The sequence below is a fragment of the Amphibalanus amphitrite genome, unplaced genomic scaffold (assembly GCF_019059575.1).
Source record: "Amphibalanus amphitrite isolate SeventyFive unplaced genomic scaffold, NRLGWU_Aamphi_draft 000789F_arrow, whole genome shotgun sequence".
NCBI classification, from domain to species: Eukaryota; Metazoa; Arthropoda; class Thecostraca; order Balanomorpha; family Balanidae; genus Amphibalanus; species Amphibalanus amphitrite.
In genome coordinates this window covers 103365-121816 of record NW_024882283.1, presented here as the reverse complement: position 1 = coordinate 121816, position 18452 = coordinate 103365, and the positions used below count along the sequence as shown (strand labels likewise).

The 18452-nt window shown below is 52.2% G+C and overlaps 3 protein-coding genes across 5 annotated transcripts; 1 reads left to right on the top strand and 2 right to left on the bottom strand.

Moving 5' to 3' along the window:
• Window positions 1-434: 434 nt before the first annotated feature.
• LOC122366180 (beta-1,4-glucuronyltransferase 1-like) lies at window positions 435-4633 on the bottom strand. The gene is made up of 4 exons (XM_043338123.1): window positions 2906-4633; window positions 2596-2784; window positions 2073-2198; window positions 435-1854 (listed from the first exon to the last, which is right to left on the bottom strand). Exons 1-4 carry the CDS (start codon window positions 3740-3742, stop codon window positions 1609-1611), a joined length of 1398 nt encoding a protein of 465 aa, XP_043194058.1. The 5' UTR covers window positions 3743-4633; the 3' UTR covers window positions 435-1608.
• Window positions 4634-5244: 611 nt separating this feature from the next.
• LOC122366168 lies at window positions 5245-6915 on the top strand. Its single transcript, XM_043338081.1, has one exon. It carries the CDS (start codon window positions 5245-5247, stop codon window positions 6913-6915), a length of 1671 nt encoding a protein of 556 aa, XP_043194016.1.
• Window positions 6916-9214: 2299 nt separating this feature from the next.
• On the bottom strand, window positions 9215-13351 carry LOC122366179 (lymphokine-activated killer T-cell-originated protein kinase-like). Of its 3 annotated transcripts, none has more exons than XM_043338121.1 (5): window positions 13307-13351; window positions 12447-12614; window positions 11614-11927; window positions 11039-11310; window positions 9215-10662 (listed from the first exon to the last, which is right to left on the bottom strand). In XM_043338121.1, the coding sequence occupies exons 2-5, from the start codon at window positions 12571-12573 to the stop codon at window positions 10359-10361; spliced, it is 1017 nt and encodes a 338-aa protein (XP_043194056.1). In that variant the 5' UTR covers window positions 12574-12614; window positions 13307-13351; the 3' UTR covers window positions 9215-10358. The 3 variants fall into 3 exon arrangements, with proteins under 3 accessions (XP_043194056.1, XP_043194055.1, XP_043194057.1); XM_043338120.1 differs by having other exon boundaries at window positions 13311-13347; XM_043338122.1 differs by having other exon boundaries at window positions 13277-13335.
• Between the last annotated feature and the right edge of the window lie 5101 nt (window positions 13352-18452).

Genomic DNA, 18452 nt, shown 5'->3' with positions numbered 1-18452 from the left:
AGTCTGGGGTGTCTATGATTATTAGCAGGGCTGCTCCAAACCTGATACGGTGCGACTCCTGTGCTCACTGTATCCACGCGATGCGGGGTCTCTGTTACCATGGCGACTGGCCGGTCATGCCAACAGTCGGGCAAGAGCGACATCTATCTGACATGACTACGACCGTCGACTGCGGCCGCGTCATTTACTACCTCGCCTGGCGTGTATGAGTGTATGTCTTAACGCCACCTACATTCCCACATGTCAGCACCGGCGACTGACCACTACTGCAGCTCCAGGCTTAATAATGGATGCAGCGACCGCGGCCGCCCCCGATGGCGACGAGAACTTCCCACGGGGGTCAATAGGTTGCCACGCCACCGCCGCGTGGTGGGTGCGTATAGGAAGGCACTCCTACTCCAGGAAGGCACCCGTCTCAGATGTGAGAGAAGGAGTTCCATGGTGCTGGGATATATTGTCTGCCAGAAAACCGGCGACCGTAGCAAAAGGTGACAATCCATAAACATCAAATCGAACAGACAAGCATTCGTTGTAAGGCTGTACATTGCACATGATTGCACATTTGGCTATATTTGCGAACACACGGTGGAGTATCACTCGACACAGCATTTTATAAATACTGTTCAACAACCAACGCCCTAAAGTGGGCCAATGAGAATGAAAATATCACACGATGAAATAGCCAGATAATCGATCACCACACTTGCATGATGCCCTGCGACGTGTACGAAGAACAAATGGTATAACTGCCAACCATGGATAGATTCTACATCTAATGGATTAATTCAGACGGGATTCAGCCAACCACGCCTGATATAATTGGTTAAAAAGATAATGTTTTGGAAAGCGCACGTAACGGCGGTGCATGCAAAAACAAAGAATGGTGTTGTGTCACGAGAGCTCGCATGATAGGCATATCCAAGGCGGCATATCTCATTCGAAAATATGCATCGAAACAACGACACCTAGAACACATCGTGTAACCTAACAGCTGGCATGCTACAGAGTAACCACGCACTGTTTTAACTAGTTTGTACGCTTTGGCGGCGAGTAACATCACTCCTGAAAGTATCTAATAATCACTCTAGAAAGTCGTAAATGCAAAAATCATCACACACTCATCGGACAGACATATGTTAAGTTCGGAATTTCGGGACCCGCTGAACATTAACATGATAATCGCATCGCTTCTTTTCATTGTTTCCCTGCATTTCTGTTAGAATGTGTAACAAGGAAAGAAAACAGTCGGAGTCGCTGACTGATTGTACGACAACCGAATTCATCTTGTTTTCAAAATGTATCAACAGCTTTGAAGACTTAAGTTCGCAATTATCTTAGGATGCGTTGAGCCAAGAATAACTTTTGATGTTTGGAAGCTGAGCGCTCAAGTTCAAGTCAGTTCCGGATTCCAATACACTAATTCATTCGACTTAAAATGAGATACTTTAATGATATCATCTGAAGGTCATCAATATCACTCTCTTATTCCCGAACTCAAGCCGCTAACAATTGATATAAAATCCGTTGGACTAAGGCACTAAAATACCATAATCAAGTACGACATGCATGACTAGAGTCGGTACTTCCTCCCCTTGCTGCCCACAGAGATCACGCCTTTTTCACTTTCCTCGTATTGACCACACACTTCTTGGTGTCGCCGCCATACTTGAGCTTCAGACCGTGGATAATGCTATCGTAGACTCGCTGGTTCTGAGAGACAAAGCGCGCGCGCCAGGCGTCTGACGTGTCGGTGAAACCCGGCCGACGGCGGATCCCGCCCGGCTGCGGCACGTGCGTGAGGAACACCTGGTCCAGGATGACCAGCCGGTAGCCGCGCAGACACAGCTCCGTCATCTGACCGGTCACAGGTCGGGGCATGGGTCAGAGCACGGCATGGGTCATGCCTGAATTCAAACACAGGAAGATTGATCGCGCGGGGAGACACGGGCCAGGCGATACGGTGTCATTGTAAGCCATTTTAACGATAAACCACAGGTAATACGAAGTAAAGCTAATGAACATGTCTCCAGCCTCCTTCCAAAACAGACCGACATCCGCGAGGGGACTCTGACCTGTGTCATTTTGTCCTGTTTGCCCTCCCAGCTGAGCCGTTCGTCATAGAGCGGCTCCGCCTGGGTACCGATGTAGATGGGCTCCCAGCGGTGGTAGGGCACCTCCCGTTTGACGATGCTGAGCGGCTGCCAACAGTGGAGCAGGCAGTCAGCAGAGCAGGAGGGACAGCGGCGAGACACACGTGGCGAAATACGGAATGGTCGCCCGGACCCATACAGACGATCGTCGGTATTTTGTGCAGCCGTCGGGAGGAAAACCGAATAGCGAATAAACCATTCAAGTTATGTTTCCTAATCGACTGGTCATGACGTAAATTGATCAGTGATAGATGCCTTACTATTTATATTTTATTATTGCCATTATTTTCACGCACAACTGATGGCAATGCCACATATTTAGTCGCAAACCAAGCTCACGACACATAACGCCTCCAAGCCGAATGGATCATGAGACCTCTCCAGAACTGTTACAGTCTGTTCCACTCTAGCATGCAGTCTATCCAGTCACTCCCATGACTCTAACCTGTAATCTTCCTGGTGTGAACGGCCGGCTGAAGTACTGGTTCACACCGGGGAACTTCTGGCAGTGCGGACAGACGTAGCGGTGGAACCAGACCGCCTCCTTGGCCTGCGCCATACGGATCAGGTCCGCCTTGCTGGTGGGGAGCCGGTTCTGCACCTCGAACACGGGCAGCACGTACACCCGGCGATACTGTGAATTAGGTAACATGGCAGAGTGGCAGTCACGGGAACATAGCAACACCAGCAGGAATATTTATAGCACACAGCTCAGAACTCGGAAGCCCAGTCAGTTCAGTGATAAGGACACTGACCTGCTTGTTGGTGGCGTTTGCTAGTGGTGACCGCACTCGGCCCCCAAGCAGCGTCTGGTCCCGGCTCTGCCTCGCCAGCATGTCCATGAACATGGTGACCGCACTCGGCGAGGGCACCAGCTCCGCGTCCGACACGAGCACGAAGCGGGTGCGCGCGGCGCGGCGGGCCGCGTTCCGCGCGACGTTCACCGGGTAGGGCAGGCCGAGCTGGCGGCGCCGGGACGGCTCGGCTTGGGGAGGCGGCCGCTCGCAGTCGGCCCCCTGCGCCGCCACGGCCGGCAGGCGGGCCAGCGCCGGCGGCCGGCGCCGCTCCAACACCAGGTGCACGCTGACGTGGCGCCGGAAGGCGGCGTCGCAGCGGCGCAGGTGCGCCAGCCGGCCGGCCAACGCGCCCGCCTCGCCCGGCAGCACGAAGACGGCCAGCGAGACGGGCGCCGACCAGGCGGCAGCCAGCAGCGGCGCGTGCTGCGCCGCGCCATCCGCCGTGGCGTGCGTACACAGCGTGACGCTCTGGTTGGCCGCCGGCTGCAGGGCCGCCAGCAGCCAGTCGTAGAGGACGCAGTACGGCCCGGCCTCGCCCAGCTGCGGGGAGGGCACCGGGGTCCAGCGGACGCCGTCGACAGAGGTGGCGTTCAGGTCAGAGCAGTGCAGCTCTGCCCCCTCCTTGGTAGATGGCTCGGTCAGAGCAGCAGGACGCACTGTGATAGGTGTCCTGATCACATGATGCTGAGGTACGCCCAGCTGCAGTGGAGACCACATCACTTGTACAAAGGAGACTAGCAGGAGGGCAGCGGTCAGCCGGATACAGCACAGCCGTCGGCCATGAACTCGGAGCATTGCTGCCACGGCACTTCAGAATAGCCTGCACAAGGGAGAAGGATAATTGTCAGAGGAAAATATGCAAGCTGTTTCCAGTTCAAAATTGTTGGTACCAGCAATGACACCAATGACAAAAGCCATAGAAAAAAAAAACAAATGAGCATGGTTGGCTGGTCATAGTGGCAAACTGGCAAGGCTTATAGTAGGTATAGCATGCCATATACCTACTGTAGGTTCAATAGTAAGAAATGTTCCTCAACTTCCATAAAACATGCATCAATTCTATTGATGAGTTCTCACATAATGCCAATATCTAGGTACTCAAATAAAATATATCAATATAAAATTAAGCAAATGCAGGCTGCAGCAGTCCAAACTGTGATGCAGCTCAGTCCTCAGGTCAAGGTAGGTATCACACAAGATCCTACGGAAAATGGAAGAGGCTGTTGAGATCCCGCCTGGTCAGGCTCTCGGGGATCACGGCCGCTGCGCCGTGGAGGACCGAGACAAGGCCGAGGCGTTCAACAGGACCTATGCCAACGTGAGCCGTCAAGTACGAGCCAAACGCCAGGATACCAAGACCAAGGCGGAACTGAGGACACTCAACGGAAGAGAGTGCCAGTGTGGAGGCGCCCGCTCCGGGGTTTGTTCTCCGTTTACACCCCAGGAACTGGAAGCGCAGCTCCCAAACATGAAGTGCCGGAAGGCTCCGGGCCCGGATGATATCTGCGCGGAACACCTGCGCCACCTGGGCCCTGTTGCCAAGTCCGCGCTCCTCCGCCTGATCAATCAGACCTGGGCCTCGGGTCTCACGCCGTCGGCCTGGCGGCGGGCGTCCATCGTCCCGATTCCCAAGGCAGGGAAGGACCCGAAACTGACCTCCAGCCACCGACCGATCGCCCTCACCAGCCACCTGGCCAAACTCGCCGAGCGACTGGTCGCTGCACGACTCACACACGTCACACATAGTCGAGCGTGACGACCTAATCCCATGCGAGCAGGTCGGCTTCCGCCGGGGCAGATCGGCCGAGGAAAACCTGGCTAGACTCGTGCAGCGCGTGCAAGATGGTTGGAACAGGCCGAAACCAAAGGGAAAGCCGGTCGACGGGAAGACCGCCGAAAAGTTCGCCCTGCTTGCGTTTGATTTCTCCAGAGCCTATGACGTCATAGACCACAGGATGCTCCGACTGAAACTGTTCCGGCTCGGAGTGCCCAAGTGCCTGACGAACTGGGTCTGGGCGTTTCTCCGAGACCGTAGAGCGGCTGTGGTGGTCAGCGGCACAAGAAGCAGAGAGCGCCCCTACCGAGCCGGCCTCCCCCAGGGCAGTGTGCTGGCCCCCACACTATACACGCTGTGGGCCGCGGACCTGATCACCGCCCTGAGGTCTGTTCCCGGTACCGAAATCTTCATGTACGCTGACGATACAGCGACCCTCAGCAGCGGAGCCACAATAGAGCAGGCGGGGAGACGAGCCCAGCAAGCAGCGGACGCCATCTCCGCGTGGGCTGACCGATGGAAGATGCGTGTCGCTGGGGAGAAGACCCAGGCGCTTGTTCTGTCCCAGTGGGCCCGCGACGCATCGAGGCTCTCCATCCGGGTCGCCGGAGCGGAGGTCACCGGTGGTGCCACACTGCGTCTCCTGGGCGTCTCTTTCGACCGGCTGCTACACTTTGGAGCCCACTGCAACGAACTACGTAAGAAGGTGCGCCCCCGTACGGCCCACCTTCGTCGCATGACCGGTAGGAGCTGGGGCCTGACCGAGCGGCAGCTGAGAACCGTCGCTAACGGCTACGTACGGGGTGCACTGGAGTATGCGGCGGGTGCGTGGCTGCCTGCTGCGTCGGAGAGCCACCTCACCCTGATTGACCGGGAGCTGAGAGCTGCCGCCAGGGTGGTGACGGGCTGCCTAGCGTCGACCCCGTCACACGCCCTGATGGCGGAGGCGGGCCTCCCCACTGCAGCACACATGTGCCGCGACATTAGAGCGGCGCGGCAGCTAGCTCTGGCGGCCTCGCTGCCTGCAGGGGACCCGCTCAGAACCCTGGCTGACTCGTCGCCACCAAGACGTCTTGCAGCGACCCTCGGCTGGCGAGACAGAGGCCGTGAGGTGTTCGCCCGCCTGTCGCCGGGGGGCGAGCCTCTCACCATCAAGGAGCGGCTCCATGTCTCCGCCCCGCCATGGCAGGACGGCGGAGAGGTGTCCTTCCACCTGGAGGTAGGCCCCGACGGCTCCAGGGACCGCCCGCCGGAGCTGAGAAGAAGGGCGGCGGAGGAGCGATTGGAGTCGTTCCCGGCGGACGCCACCTGGATCTGGTCGGATGGCTCAGCCGAGGAAGGAGTGCACCGCGGTGGAGGAGGAGCGCTGATCGTGGCCCCCGACGGTGCCACAAGAGAGGTCCGTGTCGCCGCTGGCCGCCTCTGCTCAAGTACGCGAGCAGAGCTGTTTGCGCTGAGGGCCGCGCTGGAAGATCTGACTTCGACACCAGACCGGGATACGACGCGCCCGATTATCATCTGTCTCGACTCAAAAGCGGCACTGGCTCTCCTCAAGAGCGGTCCAGCGGCCCAGCGGACGCCGGTAGCAGCCGACATCTGGAAGGCGCTACAAGGCATCAGTGCGACCGGCCAGCCCATCCAGCTGCAGTGGGTGCCGGCGCACTGTGGGCTGCCGCTGAACGAAAGAGCGGACGGCCTCGCCAAGGAGGCCAGTGCCCTGCCACAAGAGGACACACCCATAGATGTCACCACAGTGACCAGAGCGGCTGCCCGCTCAGCTTCTACGAGGTGGAGGGAGGCCTGGCCGGACGGGTGGCACAAGGAGATCTGGGGCTCCCGCCTGCCGGGCCCGGTGGAGGGCGAAGACCGCTGCTCTGCGATTGACGTCCACCAGCTCCGAGCCGGCCACTGGTCCTGCTCGGAGCAGTACCTTCACCGCATCGGCCGCCGACCGACGCCCGAATGCGAGCAGTGTGGCTCCGTGAGGTGCCCGGCCGCGCTGTGCCGTGTGTGCCGAGAGGAGGCCGACACCCCGCGGCACGTCCTGCTGCGTTGCCCGGCGCTGGCGGGACGCCGCCTGGCACGAGTGGGCACGATCCACCCTACGGTGACCGAGCTACAGGACGACGGCGTGGTGGCGGCCTTGGCCGCCGGCTTTCGAGCCCAACTGAGCCGTCTGGCTACGCCCCCCTAGTGGGGGGGGGGGGCGGAGGGAGCAGCAGCAACAACAACAACAACTGGTAGGTATCATAAGTAGCAATACAATATGCATAGCTAGGTCATAGGTGATCACTGATCAGTGATGAATATGCAATCCAAATATTGACACAACCATGACTCATGACTGTTCCACTCTTCAGAATCAGCAAGCATTCATGCCATGGGAAATATAATGCAAAATTAGCCAACATAATCCCAGAATCAAGCATCCAAATTCCAAACTGTCAAAATCACACAGTACAGTAACACAGTTAACTCAAACTTGAACTTCACACTTTTCACCTGCAAGTTGCAAGGGTTGCAAGGACTAGAGATTGATCAGTACCTTTGCCTTACAGTTTGGACAGTCTCTTCACACTTCGCACACAGCCCAAGGCTGTAGAACTAACCAATATACCCTGAGAACTAACGCCTTATACAACCCACCATGGCCTTGCAATCCATGATCCATGGTGCTAATAAATAATGCAATCAACATGCACGCCCACCAGTCACCACTCAAACTAGGCCAGTGTATATAAAGGCCTTGCACACAAGTGTATATAAATACTTGCAGTTGCGGGTGGTTGCGGGCCTCAAGGCTGTAGCGGGCCTTGTGTATGACGCCAAGCTGAAACAGCAGTGAAACATATGAGTGAAACAGTCCCACATGTCAACGTAGGGTAAGTGGCTCCTATCACGCACACGTCCTAAACACGCACACCAATGACTCTTTTTAATATAGCTGCCCAAGCAGAAGTGTAGAAAGCATAAATCGACCGAAAACGATTTCTGGCAACATTTGTGCCGCGGCGGGCAGTTGTTTCAGCGCTCTCGCATCAAAAGGTAAGTAATGATAGCATGTTTTGTAAAGGAAGTGCTGATTTTTAACGCTGAAAAAGTTCCTGATATAATAATGCGTGTATCGGTGTGCATTAATTTTTCACGGAACCATAAATATACCGGATAGATTATCAGGCATCAATTTGTGGCCAATAAGTCAGTGTTTTCTTTGATCATACGTGTATTACCTGGAATGCGTCGAGGAAGACAGGAAAGGGCTGAATGTGAAGCGTGCGTGTTTAGGGCAGCTGGTTCTCCAATGACGCTCAGGTGCCATGCTGCATAAATGCACATACATCAGATGGATTTTTTAACGTTTCTTTTTAGAGGGAACGGTTTAAATCGCATTACTGTGATACGTTAACATTTGACAGAGTTCTGGAAGATTGATGATCCCCTGCGTTTTGACAAAAAGCCAAGGGATTTAAAACCAGGCCCGGGGGCTCGGACGGTGACTCCAGGGCGGTGTTTCACGGCCGCTAGCAGCGCGCTGCCTGCACACGTGTCAAATTGGGTTTCCACGGAGACCAACAAACTCGTATATCCAACACAGCTGCAAACTGTGACATCAGCTCGCGAAATGCGCTGGCAGTGTGCTGCTATCGGCCGTGAAACACCGCCCTGGCCCGGGGCTCGACCACCGAGATCGGGCCCTGGGACTCGGCTGGAGAGCCCAGGGTCTCGGGTGGTGAGATCGGGCCTGGAGCCTCAGGTGTGAGACCGGGGCCGGGGTCTCGGACTGTCGGGCGGTATCACCGGGCCCGGGGTCTCAGGCAGTGGGGCTAGGCCCAGGGTCTCGAGCGGTAGGACCGGACCCAGGGTCTCGGCCGGAGAGACCGAGTCTGGGGCACTTTCAAATAAAGCGATTTGTCCATACTTATTTCGATGATTTTGATCCCCATCCTGTCATCTCTTCCTGTGCGCATTTGAAGCATGTGCATGTGCGTAATAACAGCACTGATGCTCTATAAGCGCACACCGGGAGTTGGTCGACGTTTGGCCTTATATATCATAAATGATAGAAAACCGCTGAAAAGCAAATGCCGGGCTAAACAAAGAAATGTTTAGGACAACTACTGGTACCAACCTTGTCAACATTACAGGCGTCAGTAGGCCACACGAGTAGTTTTCCTGTTAGGTGTGCGTGATAGGGGCCACTTACCCTAAGCGAACAACAGCGTCACCGACGGCAAAGATCAGAAGCATCAGTTTGTTGTAGGTGGCGCTACTGTATGGTATGGGACGAATGGGAAGAAGTGCACCCACGAGGGCTGTGCAGTGTGCACGGGTTCAAGTTCTCACCGTGGGTCAAGGCTGCGACCAAGTAAAAGGTGTGAGGAAGCATTCAGTCAGTTAGCATCTGTAGCGTATCGCCTAGCAATTACCAGACGTCCTGGCGTCAGACAAACACATTTTCACGTAATACAATGCCCTAGAAAATCCGAACAACCTTAAAAGTAGTATGCTCTGTATTTAATGACGAGACGAGTCGACAGCAGGCCATATAAATGGCTAATATCCTGGACGACTTCCACCAGCGCGCGTTTTGGGTCACCCAACAACCCAAGGCCATATAAGTCCAACAACCCACGGCGATTCACATTCGAAGGGGTCATAATGACGAATCGGGAAATGGAAACAGAATCTGTAGACTGTAATGAACCTCAGTGTACAATCGGAACTGTCACGAAGTAGCGTTTGCATTTGCCGTGATTGTTAGATGGTGTGAGCAGTTCACTTGTCACTCTTTGGAAGACGCAAGTTATTAACATTACACATAATACACGGAATTATTTACTCAGCGAATATGAAACAAACACCAGAGCAAAGCTAGCGGTGCGACCCTTCGTTAAATCATGTCACACATTTGTGAGCTGTCGATAGCGAAGAAGACACGGCGAAAGTAAGCGAAACGAATGGCTATATACAATGCTGATGGAATAACTTCTAGAGCGCCTCATGTCTCACCGCTCAGAATGCCCCACAGACGCTCAGGTGACACGCCAGCATCCTTTGTGTATCCTGATATCCCCTCATTTCCGTACCGGACTGGCGCCTCTGGACAGTTGGTCCTCTCCGCAGTTAGCGCAGGATGGCGTACTCAGTCACGGTGACTACCCCATCCGCTTGGCGCTCTGCTAGGATCACCAGTGAGCGGAGGCTACACACCGCTGCAGACCGACCAGAGACCGAGCGGCGCTGCCTCCCGTCCCGCGTACCAGCTCCGATAACTAACTACTTACTCCAGCGGACCCTACTGCTAACCCAACTACCGCCTTATAGACCCAGCCCTTATCGTAAATCGCATCCCTCCAATCGTTAGGACTTGATACTCTCCCCCCCCCCCCCGGCGGGCCCAATCATATCTGGTCCTAACGAATTCGCGCCCTCTGCTCCAAGATTGTCTTTGCCCCCTTCCCAGCGAACTTCAACCCTTCCTCCAAGCTTCAAGTCCTACTCCAATGATTCAATAATTATTCCCAATGGCGGCCCTCAATCCCACCCCACAAAGATCTTTACCTCAATCCTCCTTTGGTCCGTTTCTCCCCTCCCATCTCTCCTATCCCACTAAACCCTCCCTCGCTCGCTCGTTCCTCAGGCGGCCTTTCCGTCCGTCTCCGGGCGCGGGCAGAGCGGCCGGAACAGATGGCAGCACTGCTCGGCGGCCGGCCGGTCCCCCGCGCGCACTGCCGAGCACACGGTGTATATCTCCACGAACGGACGGTACTCGGCCATCAGCGCGGCGCCCAGCTGAGGCACCGGCGGCGGCACGCCCATCTGAGACTCGAAGTAGCCGTCCGAGCCGGTAGAGTCGTCCATCTCGCTGTCAGAGCTGAGCTCGCTGTTGTCCAGGTCGGGCAGGTCGGAGGCGTGCGGCATCTCCAGCGCGAACATCTCCCTGTCGGTCGGAGCGGAGCGGAGAGGGAGTCAGGGCGCTGCGGCCGAGGGAAGGTCTGTTTACACAGGGGGACCATGAGAGTAGTCCACATAAGGGTAATTTAGAGCAGCATTGTACTGAAATGGCAAAAATAACATATTTGCACCTTTGACGTTTAGCTTTTAGTTTGGAGGTATCCATCCACCGACAGTCACTGCTCATTTATGTACTGTTGTACAATATGTTACACTCCAATAACTAGGAGTATAGGCTAAATACGGCACACTCATCCATTCTCCACCTTACGGTAATTACCTCTCCGCATAACTCTCGGGCCTCGCATCTCATTCTCCACCCACTGCACCACCCCTCCTCCTCTCTCCCTCTCTCCACTCACCACAGCGTCAGCGCGTACGAGTAGATATCCGTCTTGTGTGTGACGTCTCCGTCAAACACCACCTCCGGTGCCGACCACGGTTCCGTGCCCACATACGTCTGGTCGCCAGTCACCGCCAGCTGATTGTTCAGCGGCAGCGACACGCCAAAGTCGCACAGCTTGGCCCGCTGGAACGCGCCGAACACCAGCACGTTGGCCGACTTGAGGTCGCCGTGCAGCAGGTGCTGGTCCGTGTGCAGGTAGTGCAGAGCAGATGCGATGTCGAGGCCCACCTGGAGGGATAGGGAATGAGTTAGACGGCGCGACTCTGATCGGCTAGTCGTAGGTACGAATTGTTGGTCACATACTGATAGCAGGGCAAAGCATAAGGTTTATAATCACACTTTTTCTGGGCATTGATAGGAGCATCTATAGTACGAGCTCGTCCAATTGTAAAACGTCCATTTCACTGTCAATCATCCTCTGGCCAAGTACCCACCCATGTCACTAATCTCGTCCCCCAGACGGTTTCCCCACGACACCCGTGACCCGGGCCCCCGGGCCGGTGTCTGTCACCGCGCGGCAGGCGCACTCACCGTGGCGATGGCGCTCAGCGGGAACGGTCCCGGGTCCGGCTCGGACTCGGCGCGCGTCTCGATCAGGTCCATTAGCGAGGCCGAGGCTGCCTCCATCAGCAGCGCCACGGAGCCGGGCGCCGAGCCGGCCGCCACGCCGCGGTAGCCGACCACACACGGGTGGCGCAGGCGGCGCAGCAGCTCGGCCTCGCGCGCCAGCCGCGCCGCCTGCTCGGGCGCCACGTGCACGCGCCGACTGAGCCGCTTCACGGCCCACGGCGAGCGCTGTGTGATGCGCCGCGGCGTACCGCGCTCCAGCAGCGACACATTGATCCCTGGAGTGTGTGGCAAAGGGTAGATCAGAACTAATATTATAAATCCATAAACAAAAAGATTCATGTTGGTGGCGATGAGTACGACCTGAGCAGTCATTGGGGTTTGACAAGAAGCTTTTTTTGTTATTAAGACGCATATTCATTCATATTTGGCTTCCTCGCCTAAATAAAATGGCAGAATGAGTTGAAAAAAGCAACAACTGTTCATTCTTTACCTGTCCAAGACCCTAATGTTCTTACCATAAAAAATTAAGATTTTGGAGAGAAAGTTTTGCTACATGTCCTATATAGATAAATATTGGAGAAATCACTTTCACTACAGACCTTTGTATTTCTAGAGTGCCTAGGTGTAGAAAGGCCTATGCTCTCAAACACGAGTGATACATGAATAATACGATGATATTCTAGGTCCCCTTATAATGAAAATAGAACTTAGGAGACATCAATATTGTTTGATAGCTTCTAAACATCACAACTTCTTCAGCCTTTTAACATTTTTGTGTGAAATTCCTCACATACCTGTACCATAACCTATAACCTTCATCATTGGTGACTCTGGAATCAGGATTTCATTCCATTGCTTTGAGGCTCTTCTTCTTGCGGGCTTTGATGGTGTCTTAAAAATGTCACTCTGATTGTCAGCCATAGTGAATACTGAATTATGAAATAGAGATGTTGACAGATGACCTGAAATCATAAACAATGATAAATACCTACACTATAATTCAAAATATTTAATACATTTAGTATAAATTCAGAGCAGAGACTTAGAGCAAATGAAGGGTGAGCAACTGTTCAAGTAATTGCAAATGGAACATCGTAATTTCTTAGTTAATTTCTTTCCAAGGACTGTCTACATCAACATGGAAGCAGGGAACACTAAAACTTGTGAGCAAAGCAAGCATACCTATCCACATTCCACTGGCACTGTCTAGTGTTATTCCCTTCAATATTTCACATCTTTCTGGACAAGTAATAAAAATAAACAAGCCTTCAATAAACTGATTTCAAAATTTCAAGGCATAGGTCAAAGTACACTCCGTGACTCGGTCAATGAAAAGATACCTTAATCTTTAACATCCTGATCTGGGTGTGGTATTTCTGAGGTGCAAATGCAGCACAAAAATTGTACTATGCTGCTTTTGTTTTAATGGTTGATATGCTGAATTCATTTTTCAATGGTGCAAGACAATCAAATAAAATCTTAGGTCAGAGTTTGACTTTGGCACCCCTCACCGTCTATACCAGAGCTTGAGCTCGGTGGTACGCGGGTGTAAGTTTGGTTAGGTTTAAAATACCTACTTCCAAGCCTTTAGCAACAAAACAGCAAATAATAAATGCGTAAATACCCGTAAACACTTCCATTCAATATGAATTACAAACAAATGCAAACTCCTGCACGCCAGGACTGTCGCAGCGCGCTGTGACTGCCGCATTATTTTCAATTTGCCCGCGCAAACTTTGGCGCTACCAAATCTAAGAACCTTCACAAAACACTCATCGCTAAAGTACTATATTGTTCACCTCCTTCACCTGTGGGGCTGGGGGAGTAGTAGGGTAACTGTGGGGAAAACGCACCCCTGGGTTAAACGCCTCCCCCTAAGAAAATCGTATTTCTTATCGACGGATAGGTGTTTTATCCTGTCTTTCAGAACAGTCAGCTGCTTGTTTACGTAGGTCTCTATTTCCGGTTCTGCGTCTTGAGGAGCAGCGTAGGTAGGTGCTGATGTTGGTTTTGGGTGTTGTTTTTGTTGTTTTTACAGAAGATTCCTAATATTTTGATGCCCTCCTTCTATCACAAAACTTGCTATTGTGCACATCACTCAAAACTGCGTTTTATTGTCATTCTGTTGAATTTATTCTGCTGCGGCGTTAGTGGCGCGTTTTTTGTCAATATTTTGTTGACCGGAAATGGAGTGGATGGGGAAAGACGCCTACTCGATGCATGGGGCAAGACGCCCCCAGTTTTCTGAAAGGGGGGCGTTTTGCCCGATGGTGAGAGTGCAGGGTAGCACCCTGTACGTCGGGCCGAAAAGGCCTCTCCCTGTCCTTTTTTGCCGATATACCCTAAACGACTGCAGATATCGTCACCAAACTTTCAGGACTCCTCCGGGCATCCATTTTACACATTATAACAAAATTTTATTCCAAAAGCTATGATAGGTTGACCACAAATGACGTCAGAATGACGTCAAGTTCTGTCATGTTCATCATGTTCTGTTGATGGATATGGTGGGGGGCGCTTTGCACATGGGTGTGGGCGTATTACCCAGGGTGTGGGGCAAAACGCCCTTTTGTAAGGGTATGCAAAAACCTTTTTGGGGGGTTAAATAACACACGCAGGTGTATTTTCTTGGTCTCAAAGCGTAGTAAAAAGAATGAGCTACATGATGGTGCCCAAAGGTTTGAGTAATCTGTATTGGGTTGAGTGTCAGAAGGTTTCGCGCTTAAGGGGGGCGTTTTTGACCTATTCACCCTAAAGGTTAATCTTGGGCTGGGGCTCCGGCTCTGGGAAAGGGGCCGGGGCTGTGGGCTGTAGCACCTGGCAGTTGGCACCCTTGCTCGTGCACGCGGAGTCGGAGTCGGAGTCAGAACCGGAGTCGGTGGCAGTCGGTAGTTTAGCCCGGATGTCGGAATCCGGGAGTTGGAGTTGCTAAAATCTTACCAAATCCGACTCCGGAGTCGCGTGGTTCAAAGTCACCCATGGCATGGCTGATGGCTGCTTGACGATATTTCGCTCGTTGACAGTGACGTACCTAAAGGGGGGCCACGGGGGCCATGGCCCCCTCCTGAGCGCCGAAGGCGCTCAGGGGGCCCCTCAGGCCCCGGTATATTTTTTTAAACACTGGATGAAACGTCTTTTACTAGGAAGAAAAAAAAATGATATCAAAGTTTCATTTATGTGCCCCTGGTTACCCGAGGGGCCCCTGATGACCCCATGGGCCCCTGCAGTCATCCGAGGGCCCCCAGTTTCCTGGGCCCCTGGTCGCCTAGGGGGCCCCTGGTAGCCGGGGCCTGGTCGCATGTGGCCCCTGATTGCCTGGGGTCCCTAGTCGCCTAGGGGGCCCTGGTAGCCGGGGGGCCTGGTCGCATGGGCCCCTGATCGCCTGGGGCCCCTAGTCGCCAAGGGGCCCCCTGGTAGCGGGGCCTGGTCGCATGGGGGCCCCTGGTTGCCTGGGACCCCTGAGGGCCCCTGGTCGCCTGGGCGGCCTGGGGCCCCCGGGTGACCTAAGGGCCCCTTCGGAAGCAGGTGGCCCCCTCCTGGGCGAAATCCTGGGTACCTACCTGCCTGCTCGTTGACCTTTCAAAATCAGAGTTTGTTGAAGCTAGGGACATACCTACCCCTGTTTTGGACGAGCATTTTATTGAACGAAGATGAAGACGGCTGTTGCGTCAAAAGCTGTTTTATTTCTGCATGCCAGGTATTTAATTAAAAAGTTTCCGTACCTACTTTTTTGCAATGCAGGATATTGGAATCCGCAAAGGGTCGCTTCAGTTAACCCGCGCCCCACTGGGGTCTGTGTATAACACACCCCACTGGGGGGGGGGGGGGTATTCATAGCCCCCCTCCTAACTCCGAAACTACTGGGCCGATCGTCAAAATTCAAACGGTATCTGATAGCCCCGGAAAAACTGTCGAACGAAACCTAATTTCATTGACCTCGAAGTCACCGATGACGTCACAGGTCAGGCCAAAGTAAAAATTATCGATATTTGGCTTCTTCACTTTTTGGGCTCTGGGCTCTGGCTGCCGTCTTACAAGTCATATCAGGCTGATTTTTGGTTTACACACTCGTGAACAGATGCTTCAGATACCCTGAGGGTACCAAACTTGTACTTCGATTTTCAGGTCAGGGTCGGGTCATCATAGGTCACGGAAATATTATGTCATAAGTCGGTCATGTGACACATGTTTTATGGTCCATTTAGGCCATAGATTTCGAATTCGATGTCGCCTGTGGCTGTGTCATTTGAGGCCATTTTCATCTAAATAAATCTGATGTCAGGTCACTTTCAGGTCAAAAAGGTCAAATTTCAAAGCTGAAATTTGTCAACGAAATCATGTCGGTCGGATGCAGTTAGAGCTTAGGAACATGATGGTGCTATTTATATTGGTGTACGATGTCAAATTTGTACAGAAAAATTGATTTGAAAAACTTAACCCTCGCGGGCCCGGGGGGGGGGGCGTTTTTCGCCCCCCTGGCGAATATTTGCGATAGCTCCCGAACGCTTAGGGATAGGAAGGCGAAACTTTCAGTACCTTTTCTCCCATCAATTTGACATCTTCTGAAGTAAAAAATTTGGACCTAGCCCCCTTGATGACGTCACAAGGTCCATTTTTCTAGACCCCTGCACGGCAAACTTCGGCGTCACAGACGCAAATTTCAAATAGCTGCTAAAAATAGAGTTTTAGAGATAAAGACAAATTACGAGCACGGTTGTGTAGCGTTTGACCTAGAGAAAAATAGAAAAATAGTTTTGGTGACCTGAGGTCAGAGGTCAGGTCAACGACCCCGAAATGTGGTTTTAGTTTTTCGCAAATAACTTCGACAAAAATGGTTCTAGAGCTACGACATTGGTACCATCGCATTCGCCTTGTCAAGCCGCGTCGAATGATATATATTTTGTTCGGAAAAGGTCAAATTTTATGTTGACCTCATGTGACCTCGAATGACCTCTGGTTGACCTTGACACATGAAAGGTCGTTTATGATGGATTTGTACCCGCTGATCACGAATCTGGCATCTATTTTCCTCTAAGCCTTCATTTAGAGCTTCCGGATTGCAAAATTGTCTTATTTATTATTACTAACTTGAATCAGTGAAATAGCCTCTAGCAGGGATACTCTTCTGTGACCTTGACCTTTGAGCAGCCTTGTATCGTAAGATGAACCACAAAAGGGAACTGATAAGCCTCAAAACATTTCAAAACATCTTGAAAGTTAGCACGCAAGATATGCGAAAAAGTGCCAAGTTTGAGGTCAATTTTGAGCGTGACCTTGACCTTGACCTTTCACTTTGAGAACATTTTCAGAATCCTCAGATTCTCTTCTTTCGTTTGACAGCCAATTTTGCGGGTTTGATGCAGCCTGCCGTCCTCTAGAAGGCTTACTTTGAGATCACTACACATGTGGCGGTTTTTGCCTTTGACCTTGACCTCTGACCTTGAAAATTGACCTGAGGTCAAAAATTTTAGGTGCATTAGAATCGTCTCGTAAGGACCTTTCGTTTGGTATCGCTTTTGTTTCCGTAGCTCCCTTATTTACGGAGTTAGACAGGGGGGGGGGGGCGAAAAACGCCCCCCCCGGGCTGCGGTGGTTGGGATTACCCCCCGGGCCCGGCCGGGTTAAAATTGAGAAATTTTTGCTATAATGCGTATAACTTAGCCATTTTTGAAGATAGGTATCTGGCTTAAACTTGCTAGAGTAAGTCATAAGCATGTGTTCTATCATAAATATTCCGTTTTTTCTAAGAGTCAAAAAGTTTTTGAAAAAAATATACCTAAAAATACAAATTTTGAATCTTAATATATATAATTTTCAAAACTTTCAAAATTTTAAAAATTCGAGATAGCACTTTGATAGCGCAGTGCATTCTGAGTCCTCTCATGCAAAGAAATTGGATCTAGCTCAAAAACGAGCTCTTGGGAGCGATTCCCGTGGTTCAATGTTTTATTGTTTTGCGTCGAAATCGGCCGAACATGACGTCAGTCTGACGTCATGTCCGGCCGACCTATGATAGATACGAAGTTCCAATTTTGACACAAGGCGTCAAATTGATGCAGCCGAAGGTACTGAGAGTTTGGCGGCGATACGTCAAGCGGTTTAGAAGTTATTGCAGAAAAACGGGAGGGGGCTATGAATAGCCCCCCCCCCCCCAGTAGTGCGCAGGTTAACCCGCGCCCCAGTGGCGGTCAAAGCCAACTTCGCCCTAGTGGGGGGGGGGGGGGGGCATATGTTACCACCCACCTCTAACTAAAAAACTAAGAGGGCTAGAAAGACGCGGTAAAAAGCAGTCGATAGCTCTTGATGCTTACGTTTGAAAGTATTTCAGTCATTTTTCACCTTAGAGCAATATTGGGGTCACCAGAGGTCATCAAAGGTCAAAATTTGCCAATTGTCATTATATTTTTCAGAAAACATGCCGCTATCTCAGGAACTATGGTAGCTAGAAAAGCGCATAGAAGAGCAATCAATAGCTTTTGAACTCTTCTTTTGAAAAGGTCATTATCAATATTGACCCAAGGTCAACCGTTTAGCCTCCAGAGGGCAAAAACTCCAAAAATAGCTGTTTTTACGAAAAGTGTTTTTCGACAATAACTTTCGACTACAAAAAGCCACGACATTTCTATTGCCAGAATCGTGTTCCCTCGCCGAGACGCGTCGAATGAACTATAATTTGACCTTGAAAGGTCAACTTGAAAATTTGACCTCAGGTCAAGGTCATGACCTGACCGGAAAAGGTCATGTTGCATATCAGTCGATGCGTCTCAACAAGACAAACACAATGAGACCATCCCCAGCGT